Genomic DNA, 14,891 nt, shown 5'->3' with positions numbered 1-14,891 from the left:
CTCTGGACATGCAAAATTTTCCTTCGAATCTAAAGCCATTATTTCTGGAGGACTTTAAACTGCCGAAGCTGTGGTGGACCAAATAACAGTGGGCATAGCAGACGGCTCCGTTCGTCCGTGAAGTGATGAAGTAGAATACTAACTTAAACTATAAAGCAGACACTAGATCAAGCAGCACTAACAAACCAGTACTCCACCTTGTTGTTGTTTTTGTTCTGTTTTCCCTATAGATATAAAGTTAATTATATACAGAGTTGTTAATATCTAAATTAGAAATCTAATCGTGGCATCAAGATGAAGCTCTTTTATATCTACATCTGCCCTCATGCTACAGTTCCTCCATGCCATTTACACAAGCCCTTCGCCTGTGCTGTTCTTGAGTCTAGCCACCCACAAGGCTCATTTCACATCACCTCGGTGGTTGTTAATGTATTTCAGCACAGGAGAAGAGGTTTCTCAAGAAGTGTCGTCTAGGAGACTAGTGCTGAGCAAAGGAGAGGGAGGGCTCTGCACCAGAGACACTGAGACTGTCAAGACCTTAATTCTCTCTCATTATAAGTTATCGTAACTGAACAAGGCTCGGTGGGTAGGTTAGAAAAAATTTTTTTGATGGCTGTTATGGCTGAAGTGTTTATCTACCCTCCTGCCTCAGTGCACTGCCAGAGTGTCGGAGATGCCTCCACATGGCTCTAAGCCATCTTTAATTTATTCCATCAAGCCAACATCTGATTTGATTACAATTTGAAATTAAAATACTGAGACGGTGAAAGTGTTATTTTAAGACCCCTCCGACCTGGATGCTCTGTAAGAGAATGTTCATCATCTCTTGACGTAGGCAGAATTTATCAGATGGGATCTTGTTGCTGTAATACATTTGTTAAATTAATTTCTCTATTAACAGTACATTACCAGAGGATCATCCACAGAGACGTTAAACCGTCCAACCTGCTGGTGGGAGAAGATGGACACATCAAGATCGCAGACTTCGGAGTCAGTAACCAGTTTGAGGGGGCCGATGCCCTCCTGACCAGCACGGTGGGAACACCTGCTTTCCTGGCACCTGAAGCGCTCTCGGAGACCAGAAAGAACTTCTCTGGGAAGGTGAAGTAACAGCTGGCTAACTAGTGCCCTCTGGTGGTGATGTACAGAAATGCATGAACCCTTGTGTTTTGGATTCTAATTTAATAGTATTCAGATAGAGTTTACTGTCCTAGTAGTCATAATTTTCTGGGAACTGAATACTTTTTGGTTGGATTTCAACTGAAGGAACAATTTCTGAACATCTTTGTTATATCTCTCTATCATGCAGGCGTTGGATGTTTGGGCCATGGGAGTGACACTTTACTGCTTCGTCTTTGGAGTGGTGAGTGTGTTCTGTGACAAAAATAGATACAGCGTAAATACTGTCGAGTTTTTTTTCGAAATGCCAATCTGCTGGTTTCCCATTGAAATCAAGACCTTTCTTTGATTCACAGTGTCCATTCATGGACGAGCGCATCCTTAGTCTTCATCAGAAAATCAAGACACAGCCTGTGGAGTTACCTGACCGGTCAGTTCTGCTCTGTTAAAAGGCTATCACTGCCCAGTTGTGGTTCATATGATTAAACAGCTGTTCTACGTCATCTTTTACTTTGTAAAATGTGATTTAAAATGTAACTCTAAACTGTAGCTGTCTCAACAGTGCTGACATCTCAGACGATCTCAAAGATTTGTTGCTGAAAATGCTGGACAAGAATCCAGAAACCAGGATATCAATCCCACAGATTAAGGTAAACACTCTTTCAGTGAAGATGCTGGTTTTATACTTTGCATTTTAGCACATTTGATATTATGTGGTAGAGCATTTATTTTCCACCTGAACCCTAACGCCGGGTTCACACTGGACACGGCAGTGCCCTGATTTGTTAAGTGTCGTGTAGCCACGCGTCAGCAGCTCACACCAGTAGCTGGTCGATTCTGCTCTCTGCTCTGTTTAAATCACATGTAGAGCTCTGTCTCCGTCTGCTTGTGTATATGTGTGTGTCTGTGTGCGAGTGTGTGTGGCTATGCTCGTCTCTCTCACTCTGTTTCAACCCAACTGACAAATATGTGGAAGTGTGTAATGCATATTCATTTATCATAGATCATTTATATCATATTTGATATATACTTTATATCATTTACAATACATTTTCAGTGTGTTTTCTTGCCAGATTGGCTAGTGGCTCACAGAAAAAATAGACCAGGTGCCGAAACTATCACTGCAGATTGTGAGCCGGACTTGGTGCCGTGCTGCGTCCAGTGTGAACAGCCCAATCGCTTAACATAGGCGCAGAAAGCAAGCAGGCAGCACTCCACAGAAAATCGGCATGCTTCACAGTCCTTCTGCATACAGTGTGAACCCGGTGCGACACAACTTGCCAACTTCAGGGTAGCTAGCCTGTTATTTCTCAAAGTTCTGTTGGGCTTGAATCGGGCTGAGTTGGCACCAGTTTCCCAGTGTTGACTGTATGGGGTGTGCATCCATCAAAATGAATGGCAATCTCAAGATTTAGAATTAGATTTAAAGTGACGAAACATTAGAATTAAGGAGCGCTCACATACTGTCCACAAACTCGAGTGCACTGCACAAGAAACACGTGAAACTGGCAGCCGTCATGTGTAAAATGGCAGGAGTTGCATTGAACTGGAGGGAAAACGAGAGAAGGTGAGGGTGAGAAAGGGGCTGCAAGGCGACTTAAGTTGGCAGTGCTTGCCTCTGCCTCCCCAGCAGTGGGAGAGTGCATGACATGAAGCGGAGAGTGCTAATCATCATCTGCACATCACATCGCCGTGGACCGCTGTGCACAACATGCACACTGGAAGACGGAGACACACCAAGGGGCGCAGCCTGCTCTGTCAAACCTGTCGTGCGCAAGACAGAGCTGAAGACAGACTCTTGAAATAACAGAAGGAGGAGGAGAAGGAGAGGTGGTGCAAGGACACATATCAGCCCTTAGCTTGTAATAAATGTTTATATATATAACCTATATTTTTTTACAGTGGAAATTCGGGTTTTTATTCAGGCTCAGGCCCAAAATGGCTGCCATCGTTCAGGTGCAAGTCAGGCTTGGACAGAAACTATGCAGGTTCATGTAGGGTCTGGCCTTATTTTATGGGCTCAATCAAAGCTCTCTTAAATAGAGTGCCACACACAACCAGACTCAGAACCTCAAAAAGAGATGAATTGTCTGTGTAAATGGGTTTAAATGAGGTGAGACGCCAGTGCATCTTACAGGAAGTCATTCTTTGATCTGCACATGAAGCTGTTCCACTAGTGATTGCGGTGCAGTAAAAACCCTTTGTGGTTGGTGGAAAAAAACAATTGTTAAAATGCTGTTTGTCAGCTTCAGATTTGGATGATGTTCTGTACCAGTCTGTCTAAACACAACATTCACAGAAGTCAGTCAGTAATGTGCGTGTCAACAGATTGTAACCTGTGTCCTGCATACTATAACATGATCCACTCCACGTGTTTGCATCCAGGTGCACCCATGGGTAACAAGGCATGGTACTGAGCCTCTTCCTCCAGAGGATGACAACTGTTGCATGCTGATTGAGGTGACGGAGGAGGAGGTGGAGAACTCTGTGAAGCACATCCCCAGCCTGGCTACAGTGGTGAGTTTATGAACTTGTTTTTGTCTCAGAAAAACTCAACTTAATGAATAGCACAGTCATGTCAGGTCTAATTTGTTTTTGAGGCTGGTGTCATTAAATCAAACATCATTAATGGGTACAATTTGTTTTCAGCGTAGCTACCCCGAGAGACGCATGCAAACTGCCACATGTCACCTATTAAAACATAACTGAGGATGAGCGCCACTCAGGAGCAAAATAATTGCTAATTCTTTGTACATTTGCATTTGTGTGAAGTATATTATTATTTTTTGAACCATGTTTCAGTCACATCACACCACCCCCACTGCATCAGCACCACCTACTTGATTGCCCTTTCATACCGCCCCTCTTGTGCCAAACAGACGTATGACTCACTTGGTCCTCTCAGTTTATTGTCATTTGTTACGTTGGTTCATACCACATGTTGTGAAAGACATGAACACTTGGGATGAATTTGAAGCATTCCAGAGCTTTTTTGTCTGAGCTTCTTTAACGAGCAATTAAATGCTTACGTTAAAAGGACGAACACGACATTAGTCATGAGTGCCGCCACCTGAACAAAATTAAAATGTAGAAATTCATCACATCTGTTGTTGTGCTGCAGTTCACTGTCACGTCACAACTATCTCTGCTGTGCAGGTGCATTATACACCAATGCACGTCCTATGATTTCAAGATGAGTGCTGTCTGTTACAGAGCATATAGCATCTAAGTAGTTTCGCACACTCTGGCTCCATATATTTCCTACTTTCAAGTCCACTGCCAGTGATCACCACGTCACCGCAACCCCTGGTGTACCTTACCTTTCTGTATTAGACTGCAGTTTACACACAATGATTTAGAAGATCTGTTGGTTATGTATGATGTTTATAACGTGTGTTGATGTTACCATAACCCCACAACCCCAAAACAACTGTTTTACAACAGGACATTTTTTAGAATTAAAGTTGTTTATAATGAAAGTGAATCTTCTCTTTTTCTCTACATTTCTGAGCATAATGTTTGGATCTGTGTATTAGGGGTGTGACTCAACAGAGGCCCCACGATGTGGTATTATCACTAGATGTAGTCACGAAACAAGATTGTGATGTTAAACATTTTTTCAAACACTTTTTTTTCAACTGCAGATTATGTTGTCAAAATTGTCAACATCTGTTTTTAACTCATAAGTTCAAGTTGTTAGTCTGTTCATCTCAGCAAAATATATTTAATAGACTGGAAAAGCATTAATTTTTTCTTTTTAGTAGGCTACCGCTAGTTTAATTTGTATTTACAATATTAATAATTAATACATCAAAAAAAGGGTGCTTGGTGTTAAGGGTGTGCCATATCATCTCGTTCATGATAATACTGGTATAATTCTTAATATCATATGAAAAATTCATATCCGGATACTCGCAGTATTTGGACTTGTTGTCATATTGATGTCATATCATTACCCACGGTGACAACAAGCATGGCTGAAAGCGAAATTATTACCGACTCCACGGTGGTTCCAAAAAGAGGAGCAGCTTCAGCAGTGTGGAATAAACTGTGGCGTCCTGAATGTTTTATGAACAGCCCCGGACTTCTCAGACTCTTTTAGTGAGTTACTGCTCAGAGGGAACTCATTCAGCGGCTCCTCTGGCAGCAGCACAGCATCTCTCCCTCTCCTCTCTCGCTGTATGCACACAGGAGTTTTTTTTTACTAATTTGTCATATCATCAGGAATATCTTTATTGCAAAAATACCCTGAAATATTGTGATATTATTTTAGGGCTATATCGCTTTTTTCCATCAGTATCATTTGTGTATCAATGTTCTTTATTACATTTCAGATCCTGGTGCGAACTATGCTGAGGAAGCGCTCCTTTGGAAACCCCTTCGATTGGGCCCGTAAAGAAGACCGCAGCAATTTGTGTGCTCCAGGGCAAATGCTCACGTAAGGATTGTTTACACACACACACACACACACACACACACACACACACACACACACACACTACAGACTGTAAACTCTGTCTCAAGCAAAGGTTTTGCGGTAGTTTTTAGAATCATAAGTGCTCGTAGCAGTGAGCTGTCTCTACCATATTCTCACTCAGAGCTGCTGGGTCCTCTTATACTCTTATAGTATAGCCAGCTAATGTTTGTCAAGTATCCTGTTATTATGTCTCTTCTCCCTCACCTGCCCTGCAGGAAAGGCAGAGCAGGCAATGTGAGATACTGCTACATTCATTGTAACCAGAGAAGGTAAATAACTTTAGGACAACTCCTGCCTGCTGTAGTGCTGTTTAAGTGCTATATAGTGTACTTGAAGACCCCTGGCATGATATAAGCAGCTGTAATTCTTTCTCAATATGGCTTTAATGGTCAAATACTCTTGTGCACTGAGTTTTTAAACTAGCCTGTGCTAGTTTAGGGGTGTTTGGACAAGCCATGTTTGGGAATGTTGTGCTGTGCTGTCGAGTCTGTAGTACCTTCAAGATGATTTTGGTGAAGCATGTGGTGTGTAGTGTAGAAAATCCCACTTCACCATATAACAAATGATAGCGATAACTGTTATGTGAAAAAGGCCAAGTGACCAGAGCTGTGGATAAATACAATATTAAAGGAATGGAAAAAAGGTTATTAAAGGAATACATCAACCCCCAAATGACAATTTGTATATCAGTTACTCACCCTGTGTTACGCTTTATCATTAAGTAATCTTTGTTTTTCTCACGTCTGTGGTGAACAAAGAAAATTCTTGATGAACTGAAGTCATAGGGGGCCACGTTTAACAAGAGCAAAACTAAAAACATCTGTTTCCAGCTGTCACACAACTTGAGCAGTGTAATCCACGTCTCATTTATCCAGTTGTACGCTCAGTACTTTCCAAACAGACAGCCGATGGGCAATTGAACAGAAAGTGAAGCCTCTCTTCAAAGCCAGACTCCGTTGACAAAAACAGTAATTTTACCTCACTGAACACAGGAGCTGCTGGTCTGCCATTGCCTCGATTGGCAGTTTTTTGTTCAGTTTTTTTTGTGTGTGTGTTATTGTTAAAACTTAGGTGAAACCAAGTTAACTTTTTAAATACCAAAGTCACACAATAACACAAATAAAAAAACTAACCAATCAAGGCAGTGGTAGACCAGCAGCTCCTGTGTTCAGCGAGGTAAAATTAATGGTTTTGTCAATGGAGTCTGGCTTTGAAGTAAGGTTTCACTTTACGTTCAGTTGCCCGTTGGCTGTCTGTTTGGGAAGTATTGAGCATATGGCTGGATAAATAAGACTTGAATTACACTGCATGAGTTGTGTGACAGTTTTTAAACAAATATTTTACTATAATTTCGCTGTAAATAAATGCTGGCGCCTATGACTTAAGTTTGTCAAAAGTTTTGGATTCATCATTCACCGGAGGCATGTGAGAAAAACAAAGTTTCTTCACAAATTATCCAAACGCCGGAGTAATTGATATACAGGATTAATCATTCTGATATACAGCATTAATTATTCCTTTAACAGCAGCACAATCTATTTTAATCCATTTTTAGTTGACACTGTGTCACAGAGGTGTTGATACAGCTTTGCAGTAATACTTTAGGCTGCAGTTGGTATTGTATTGATTGACATTGTATAATAAAGTGTCAATGTGTAATGCAGCTAAATGTAATAGTTCCACACTTACAAAACTTCAGAATTTACCAAAATACAGTTGAATCAATGCCTGTCTGACACATAAGCAATCGTAGTGCTTTTAAGTAGCATTCACTCATTCAAGCTTTTACTTATTCCTTTGCACGAATCACTCTCCACACTAATCAAAGGACCTGTTAATTAATAGCTCTTTGTGTTTCTCCTCAACATTAATGATGTTTCCCTTTATTTATTTTCTTGTCTCTACCCTTGTGGATGTAAACTTGCTTAACAGCGTTTCCTTAGCGCTCACTGCCTGGCGTTATGTAACAATTAAATGGTTGGTTTCAGTTCCTAAACATAGCTTAGCAGCATCTTATTCCTTTCTCCGCTCAGTGATATAGGTTTGACAGCAGGCCCACAGCAGCAGTATCTAACGCTGTGTTTCTGCTGTGTTACTCAGGAAACAGGAGAGCGGTGATGGCATGAGGAGTATGGAACTGCCCTACGTGGGAGAGGACGAGGCTCTTTCCTGATGCAGAGGGTTCATTATGCATGCTGGTATCTGCCTGCTTGCAACCACACAGCACAACACCCCTTTACTCACAGTTTTATACTGGCAGCCTACACCTGTGTACATTTCCCGGGAGTGTGGACGAGTGTGGTGGACGCTGGGAAAAAGAGAAATGAAGGATCTAAGAACAACAGTTTTAAATCTTATTTTGTCCTCTCCTCTTAAAAGGCTCAGTTTGGGGTTGTGGGACTGTCCCGTGGGAACCCTCCATGAGAGGATCCTCCTGAACCTCGTGCCTGTCGTCAGCCATTATTGCCCAACCCACTTTCCCCCTCTTATCCTGCATGCATTTATAGTCCTAGCATGCTTTTGTCTCAGGCTTCAACTGTACAGTTTTGTGTTTTATCGTAGTCTAGCCACTTGTGTTTCTCCTTGTCTTTACTTGACAATTCTTTCAGGTACACAGGGCGTGTGAACAGGTGACGGACGGCGACGGTTTGCGGGGACATTTCTCTCTCTTTAGTAGAACAGGCTTCTTGACAATGATTGTCTGGTTCACTCTGCTTCAGAGTAGCAGTGCCCAGTTTTGTAACATATTTCAGAGTGAAGAATCTGTACAGTTTTCCCAAAAATGTAAAAAGGGAGTGAAAAAATGTTTACTTCATTGAATGCATGTGTTTACGTTCCCAATGCAAACACTCTATAAGCTATCTATGAATATTTGCACGCTCATAGACCCACTTGTTTGACGCGATTTTATGTTTTAGTCTTATCTTGAGCCATCTTTACGAAGGCTCCCATTTATTACAATCAATAGAGAGCTTTAAAAACAGTTGATATAGTGCTTTGTGAACAATCAGATTCATCCTTACAGCGTACAAGATTAAATAGGAAAATAATTATTTTCTTCTTTTGCAAAGCTAGTGCTTTTTAGTGAGTCTTTTTTTAAGTGATATAATTTAAGGTGTTTGTTATAAATTTTTAAAATTAAGAGCTACAACAATGAGTAATGAAGATCTACCAAATGCATATGAGAAAAACAGAATGTGTTGGTGCAAAAATTATTCTGTAGCCATTGTCTGCAATGGTTCAGATAGAGGTTTTTTTTTATTGTTTTAATTACAAACCAGTTTTCTCCAATTGTTTGAACACACAAGGTTGAGTATGTGATACTTAGGAACAGGGCCGGCCCTACACATTAAGCTGTATGAGCAGCTGCTTAGGGCCCCCTGGTCTCTGTGGGCCCCCCTAGATTTGTTTTAATCAATAAGAGAGCATAACAACATAAAAAATTCAACTTCCTAAACATTTCATGCCATATTTATATATTTAAAAACTGAAAAACAATACGTTCAGAGACGGGCAAAAGGGACAATTTAGGTAGGCTAAAGGCCTTTGCACACTGACTCCTCATTTCCATTTACATATATGTATAGAGACAAGGCAAGCGGAAGTCCATTCATTCCTATGGGAATCTCCGTGATATCCGATGTACCTGCGAAACTCCTCCCCTCCGTAATATTTCGGACTGGACTTTGCTGCGAGTACGTTAAAAAAATTTAACTTTTGCGCTAGATTATGGAGAGACAGTATGACACTGTGCTAGCTTAGCTAACAGTTCACATGAACTCAAGTGAGTTCATGTGATTAAAAAGAACTTGTTTATCTAGTTTTAACCCATTGTGAATGTGTAACTTGACTCGTTCAGCCGTTCACATGCCTTTTTGATTAAATATTTCCTGTCACCCATCTGGCAGGTCCTGTTTTTGTCCTGGTAATATCCCAAGCGTGACTACTGGATGGTGAAAAAATGGACAAAATTAGCCTCTCTCATGGCTACAGGTAGTTTCTATTAGAGTTGCACCGATACCAGTATCGGAGATGCCTCCAATACTGCCTAAGATGCGGTATCGGGTATCGGTGAGTACAGCCTATGACCAATCCGATACCATGTAATGCCTCACTTCATTACGCATACACACGCTACAGGCAAACGAAACAGAAACAGCAGAGTTTAAAAAGCATTCTACTGTAACCTTTAAAAAAGTTTTATGGCATTCATTCTACTATTATGTATTTATTTCTTAATATTTTACATAGAGTTTTAGGAGTTGATACATAGAACAATTCATATCCCATCCATTTTTATTTTACACGCTGGTATCGGATCGGTACTCGGTGTAGGCAGATACCTAAGGTTCAGGGATCGGAATCGGTATCGGGAAGGAAAAAGTGGTATCGCTACATCTCTAGTTTGTATCAGGTTTCTATCCTTTTGCATTGAACACTAGAGGCATTAACTGTATATTTACAGATCTACGGACACCAGTTACATATGTTAGTGGAAACGAGGCGTAAGTTCGTCTGAAATTGTCACACGTCTAAAAATAAGACTTCACATTGCGTCACTCACATTTGCACACTCCGAAACTTTAGATTTAGGTTAGATTTTCCACGTCTTCTGCATCTGTCAGATCCTTAGAGATGTTTAACCAAGACTCAGTGATGAAAATGTGGCGGAGGGACACAACATCGACAAGACAGAGGAACTGGGCGCGCAGAATTACTTCATAACTCAGACAGCTCACTAGTCGGATAGTTATATTCAGGACAGGGAGGACAGCTCTGCCCATAAATGCAGTGGCGATGCCAAATGAAAGACAGGGAGGGAGTGATGACAGTCAGATAGGTAACTCTAGTGGAGAGGTAGATTGCGGTATCAGTGTGCAAGGTTTCTGTGAGGAACGATTTTTTTCAGATGACGGATTACAAAACACATCAGGAAAAAAAACAGACTCAGTGTGTAAAGGACTTAAGTATGTCATTTACTGTCCCCCACAAATCAGGCACTCTGGATTCTATGGTAAAGAAAAAAAATCACATGTTGTGGTTATATTTAATATGATAAATTGAACTAAATGAATGAACAAGACAAAATGTAACTTCACACAATATTCACAAGCTATTCTTAAAGTTTGCCAGCACTGCAGCCAGTGATTTAAGTTGAATAAATAACATTTGGAGTTAAGTTTTAGAGGACCATTCATAGGGTTTAGGGGTAATAAACAAATAGTGTATTTACTGTAGTCTATTTAAAGACAGTGATGCTGCTTATAGGTCTCACTTTAGTCTTTACATGCTTATTTGTATATTATTTATGCTTAAACAAATATTTGCAAGACACAAGTTGGCTCAGTGCCGTGTGAAGTGGCAACACATTACAACGAGGGGGACCCCCTGACCAAAATCCTGCTTGGGGCCCTCATAAGTCTAGGGCCGGCCCTGCTTAGGAAGAGAGTTTCACATGTTTCAACTGTGTCATGTTTTTGTGTCATTTCTCACAGAGGATGTTTGTATGAAAACAGAAAAATAATGACTATTGAACCTCAAGTTAAAATAGTGAATGTTTTATTTGTTTTGTATCGTAAGAGCTACTGGTGTTATTTTCAAACCGCACATTTTCAAGACACCAAAAACTTTAATTCTGTCTGACTTTGTAAAGTAACCTTTAAACTATTTGTTCTCCATTCATTGAACTTTCAGAGCTGGCTACTGAAGTACGTTTAGAGATGGAAGCATAGTGCAGCTGCAGACCTTTTGTACAAATCTATGCATGACGTATCTGTAGAGGTGTCATCTTCGGTCGGGGGAGTAGGCCACAAATATTTCAAATATTTCATTACGTATAAGAGTACTTTTCTATGTATTGATTTGTTTCACTTTAGATAATCCTGAAGCAGTGAATTAGCATTTCCCCCCACTTTTATTCCTTTTGTTGACCTTTCATTTCTTAAATATGTTTGTGTAAGTTTAGATAAAGTCATTTGATTTGTCTCCAACATAGAATATTGACACACTTAATTCTAACATTTAATGCTTCCACAGACTAATTACATCAGCACTTATGTGTTGATGAGAAAAGGGACTTTGGATTTTTTTTTTTTTTTTTTTTGTACTTACTACTTGCATGTCACTCTGAACTGTCTGTTTTCTAAGACTAGTACTATGCATATGATGTGTCTTTCTCTATATGGTGCAGTGGTACGCCCTGGCAGATTGTCACGTATGGCGGCTGGATGAGGAGGGCTGGATGTGGTTGACTGACTCTAATTAATTTTTGCTTACCCAATGTGTTTTCCAGAAAGATGTAATTAGGTTGTGCTCCTTCCTGAGGAGCACTGTGAATAGATCAGATTAGACATCCATAAAATTATTGTACTGTACATTTGAAGGGGAAACTCGACCGTGATCTTTTAATGCCCTGCAGAAAAGCCTCAATTTGCGTTAAACTGTGAAACATTAACCTTATTTAAACACACTTTTCCAGTGTTTATTAGATACTTTACATTCTGACATCCTGTAAGTTGCTATCATTATCTAAACCAGAAAGGTACTTCCCCTTTAGTGTGAATATTTTGCCCTCCATGACCAACGAGAATGAGCTGAAAGTGTTTGACTGCAGGGTGACAGTGCAAGCCACAGAACAGCTGTAAGATAAATATTTTATACATACAATATTTAAACTTGTAGTTTGTTTGGATACAGTCTTTGCCCGTTCTTGTCAGAGCGGCCAGTCTTTAGGTGATTATTAACCTTTATCGTTGACATGATTTTGCATTCTGTAGTGTAAATTGATTTCACTGAGAGCTTTGGGGGCTCTTTTCCCTCAGTGCATGCCAACATACTGAACACATACCACTGTATAATCATAGCATGAGAGGTCCTTGACAACAAAATGAGACCTTTAATGTCATTATTCTATACACACTGTATCTTGCTCATCTTTGAATAAAATATTAATGCCTTTCTGTAATGTTGTTGGTCTGAATGTTGTTAAGCTTTGTGTTGACAGTTGCAGGAGTACACCACTAGTCTGTGCTGTGCACCGTAACATTTCAGGAGCTACCCCCCCACCCCCCGAGAGCCTCAGCATCACACTTTGTTCCTTTCTGGTGTGTGGTGACAGCAGATTTTCTACATCCGCCATATTCTTCCAAATGTTTTAAATTTAGTGTATTTAAACATCCTCTGCTGTGCAGATTAATTGGGACATTTTATTTACAGGAGTTCCTAGTTAGTTTGTATATATTTATATTGTGTTTATGACTCATTATTTAGTCAAACAGTCCCCCCCAGGGCTGGCTCCAGAAGGGGATATTGGTGTCTCTATACCGGGGAAGGCACACACCAAATGTGCCGTTTTATCATGGTCCTTTTGAACTGCTCTTAGTCTGGCCCCTCCCCTGGGACCACTTTGCCTTGAGAGACCCTACCAGGGGCTATTAGTCCTGGACAACACAATTCCCAGGATCACAGGGACACGCCAACCTCTCCACCATGGTGGTGATTCTTGAAGGGGAGGTCTCAAATTGTCCATCCATCAATCAATCAATTTTATTTATAAAGCACAATATCACAAATCACAATTTGCCTCACAGGGCTTTACAGCATACAACATCCCTCTGTCCTTAGGACCCTCACAGCGGATAAGGAAAATCTCCCCAAAAAAACCTTTAACGGGGAAAAAACGGTAGAAACCTCAGGAAGAGCAACTGAGGAGGGATCCCTCTTCCAGGACGGACAGACGTGCAATAGATGTCGTACAGAACAGGTCAGCATAATAAATTAACAGTAATCTGTATGACACAGTGAGAGAGAGAGAGAGAGAGAGATGCAGGACAGACGGTAATGACAGTAGCTTACAACAACATTAATGAAAGTAATAATATTATAGTTCTGGCTACTGTGGTACAATACGTTGAAAGTATATATTAGTATCTGGCAGTATACATGTGTGATAATAATCATGTGTATAATAACAGTAGAAGTATGACTAATGACCAATGATGGCAGCAGCAGCAGGAGGCATCTGGCAGGACCACGGCCAATACATTTACGTTTTCTTTCATAGTGCTTCAATGTGAAAAGTGAATGATTTCATGTTCTTCAAGGACAGTTCACCCCAGAATCAAAAATACATGTTTTCTAATTACTTTTTATTGGAGTGATTGGCCTTCTCTTGAATGTAATCGAACTAGAGGCCACTTGGCTTGTGGGGTTTAAAGTGCAGAAAAATAAATAAATTGGAAAAACTCAACACCATGTCTCTTTCCAGAAATCATGACCTGGTTGCTAAAGATAATCTACAGACCTTGTTGTGAGCAGTTTCATTTAGGAACTATTTTTTTTCTAGTAATCTACACCCTCGCACAGAGTGAAGCATGCATCTACTGCTAGCTCACCCAGCACGACTGAGCTAGCCAACATTACAGCTCAGCTCAATAGGACGCGATCAGTGTTTATATCTCACGCTGCCACAAGCAGGAGCCTCTCATCCATGAGTAGATGCACACTTCCTTCTGACCAGTGACACAGTTGGCAGGTGTAGTTCAGGAGAAAGAAAGTAGATCCTACATAAAACTGCTCACAACAAGGTCTGTAGATTATCTTAAATAACTGGGTCACGATTTATGGGAAGAGACATTGTTGTTGAGTTATTCAAATGTATTTTTTTGGGCACTTTGAGCACCACGAGCAGAGCGCCATCTAGTTCCATTACATTGGAGAGAAGGCAGACATCTCTACAGCTGATATCTACAACACTCATCAACTCACACGAAAACAATCTAGATTGATAAATAGCACTACAGGTAAGAGGAAAAATATACAGTATATTTCTGATTTGGGGGTGAACTGTCCCTTTAACATATTTATAATGTGTTAAATGGTAACAAGAGTTGACAAATCCATAATAATGAAAACCTCCTATCAACTAGGTGATGCTTAAGTCATAGTTTTTCATGAGATTTTTCATAACTTACAGATACTCAGTGATATTTGCATTCAAGCTCCTCATCATGATGTTGATTTAATTAGTCCCTACATGCCTTAATTTCACTCTGCACTAGTCAGTTGTTGGTGTTATCAACATAAAATAATTTGACCTTCAGTCTCCACACTTCAGTGGAGTTTTCACACATCTTGGGAAACAAAGTGTGACGCTGACCTCTTGTGCTAATTTCATGGCATTACAGTTCATCTGCTCATGAAAATATTGTTCCTTTATAAATTAATTTTTTTTTGTCTTGGATTCAAGACTCAGACCCACCAAAAATTAAATGTTATACCAGAAAATACAGGGCAA

At 40.3% G+C, this 14,891-nt stretch overlaps 1 protein-coding gene across 2 annotated transcripts in view; it reads left to right on the top strand.

Moving 5' to 3' along the window:
• The window catches only part of LOC125906227 (calcium/calmodulin-dependent protein kinase kinase 2), a 28,071-nt gene extending 19,196 nt beyond the window's left edge, over positions 1–8,875 (top strand). Inside the window, exons 11-18 of one of the 2 annotated variants that reach the window (XM_049604712.1) lie at positions 902–1,101; positions 1,310–1,363; positions 1,476–1,549; positions 1,682–1,769; positions 3,505–3,636; positions 5,454–5,557; positions 5,812–5,865; positions 7,697–8,875. In XM_049604712.1, the coding sequence (XP_049460669.1) occupies positions 902–1,101; positions 1,310–1,363; positions 1,476–1,549; positions 1,682–1,769; positions 3,505–3,636; positions 5,454–5,557; positions 5,812–5,865; positions 7,697–7,769 (779 nt within the window). In that variant the 3' untranslated portion in view covers positions 7,770–8,875. The remainder of the gene's footprint in view (positions 1–901; positions 1,102–1,309; positions 1,364–1,475; positions 1,550–1,681; positions 1,770–3,504; positions 3,637–5,453; positions 5,558–5,811; positions 5,866–7,696) is intronic. The other variant, XM_049604713.1, reaches the window with a different exon arrangement.
• The last annotated feature ends 6,016 nt before the right edge of the window (positions 8,876–14,891 follow it).

Source organism: Epinephelus fuscoguttatus, linkage group LG18 (assembly GCF_011397635.1).
Source record: "Epinephelus fuscoguttatus linkage group LG18, E.fuscoguttatus.final_Chr_v1".
NCBI lineage: Eukaryota > Metazoa > Chordata > Actinopteri > Perciformes > Serranidae > Epinephelus > Epinephelus fuscoguttatus.
The sequence above is the reverse complement of the archived record's forward strand: the minus strand, read 5'-3'. Positions and strand labels throughout refer to the sequence as shown.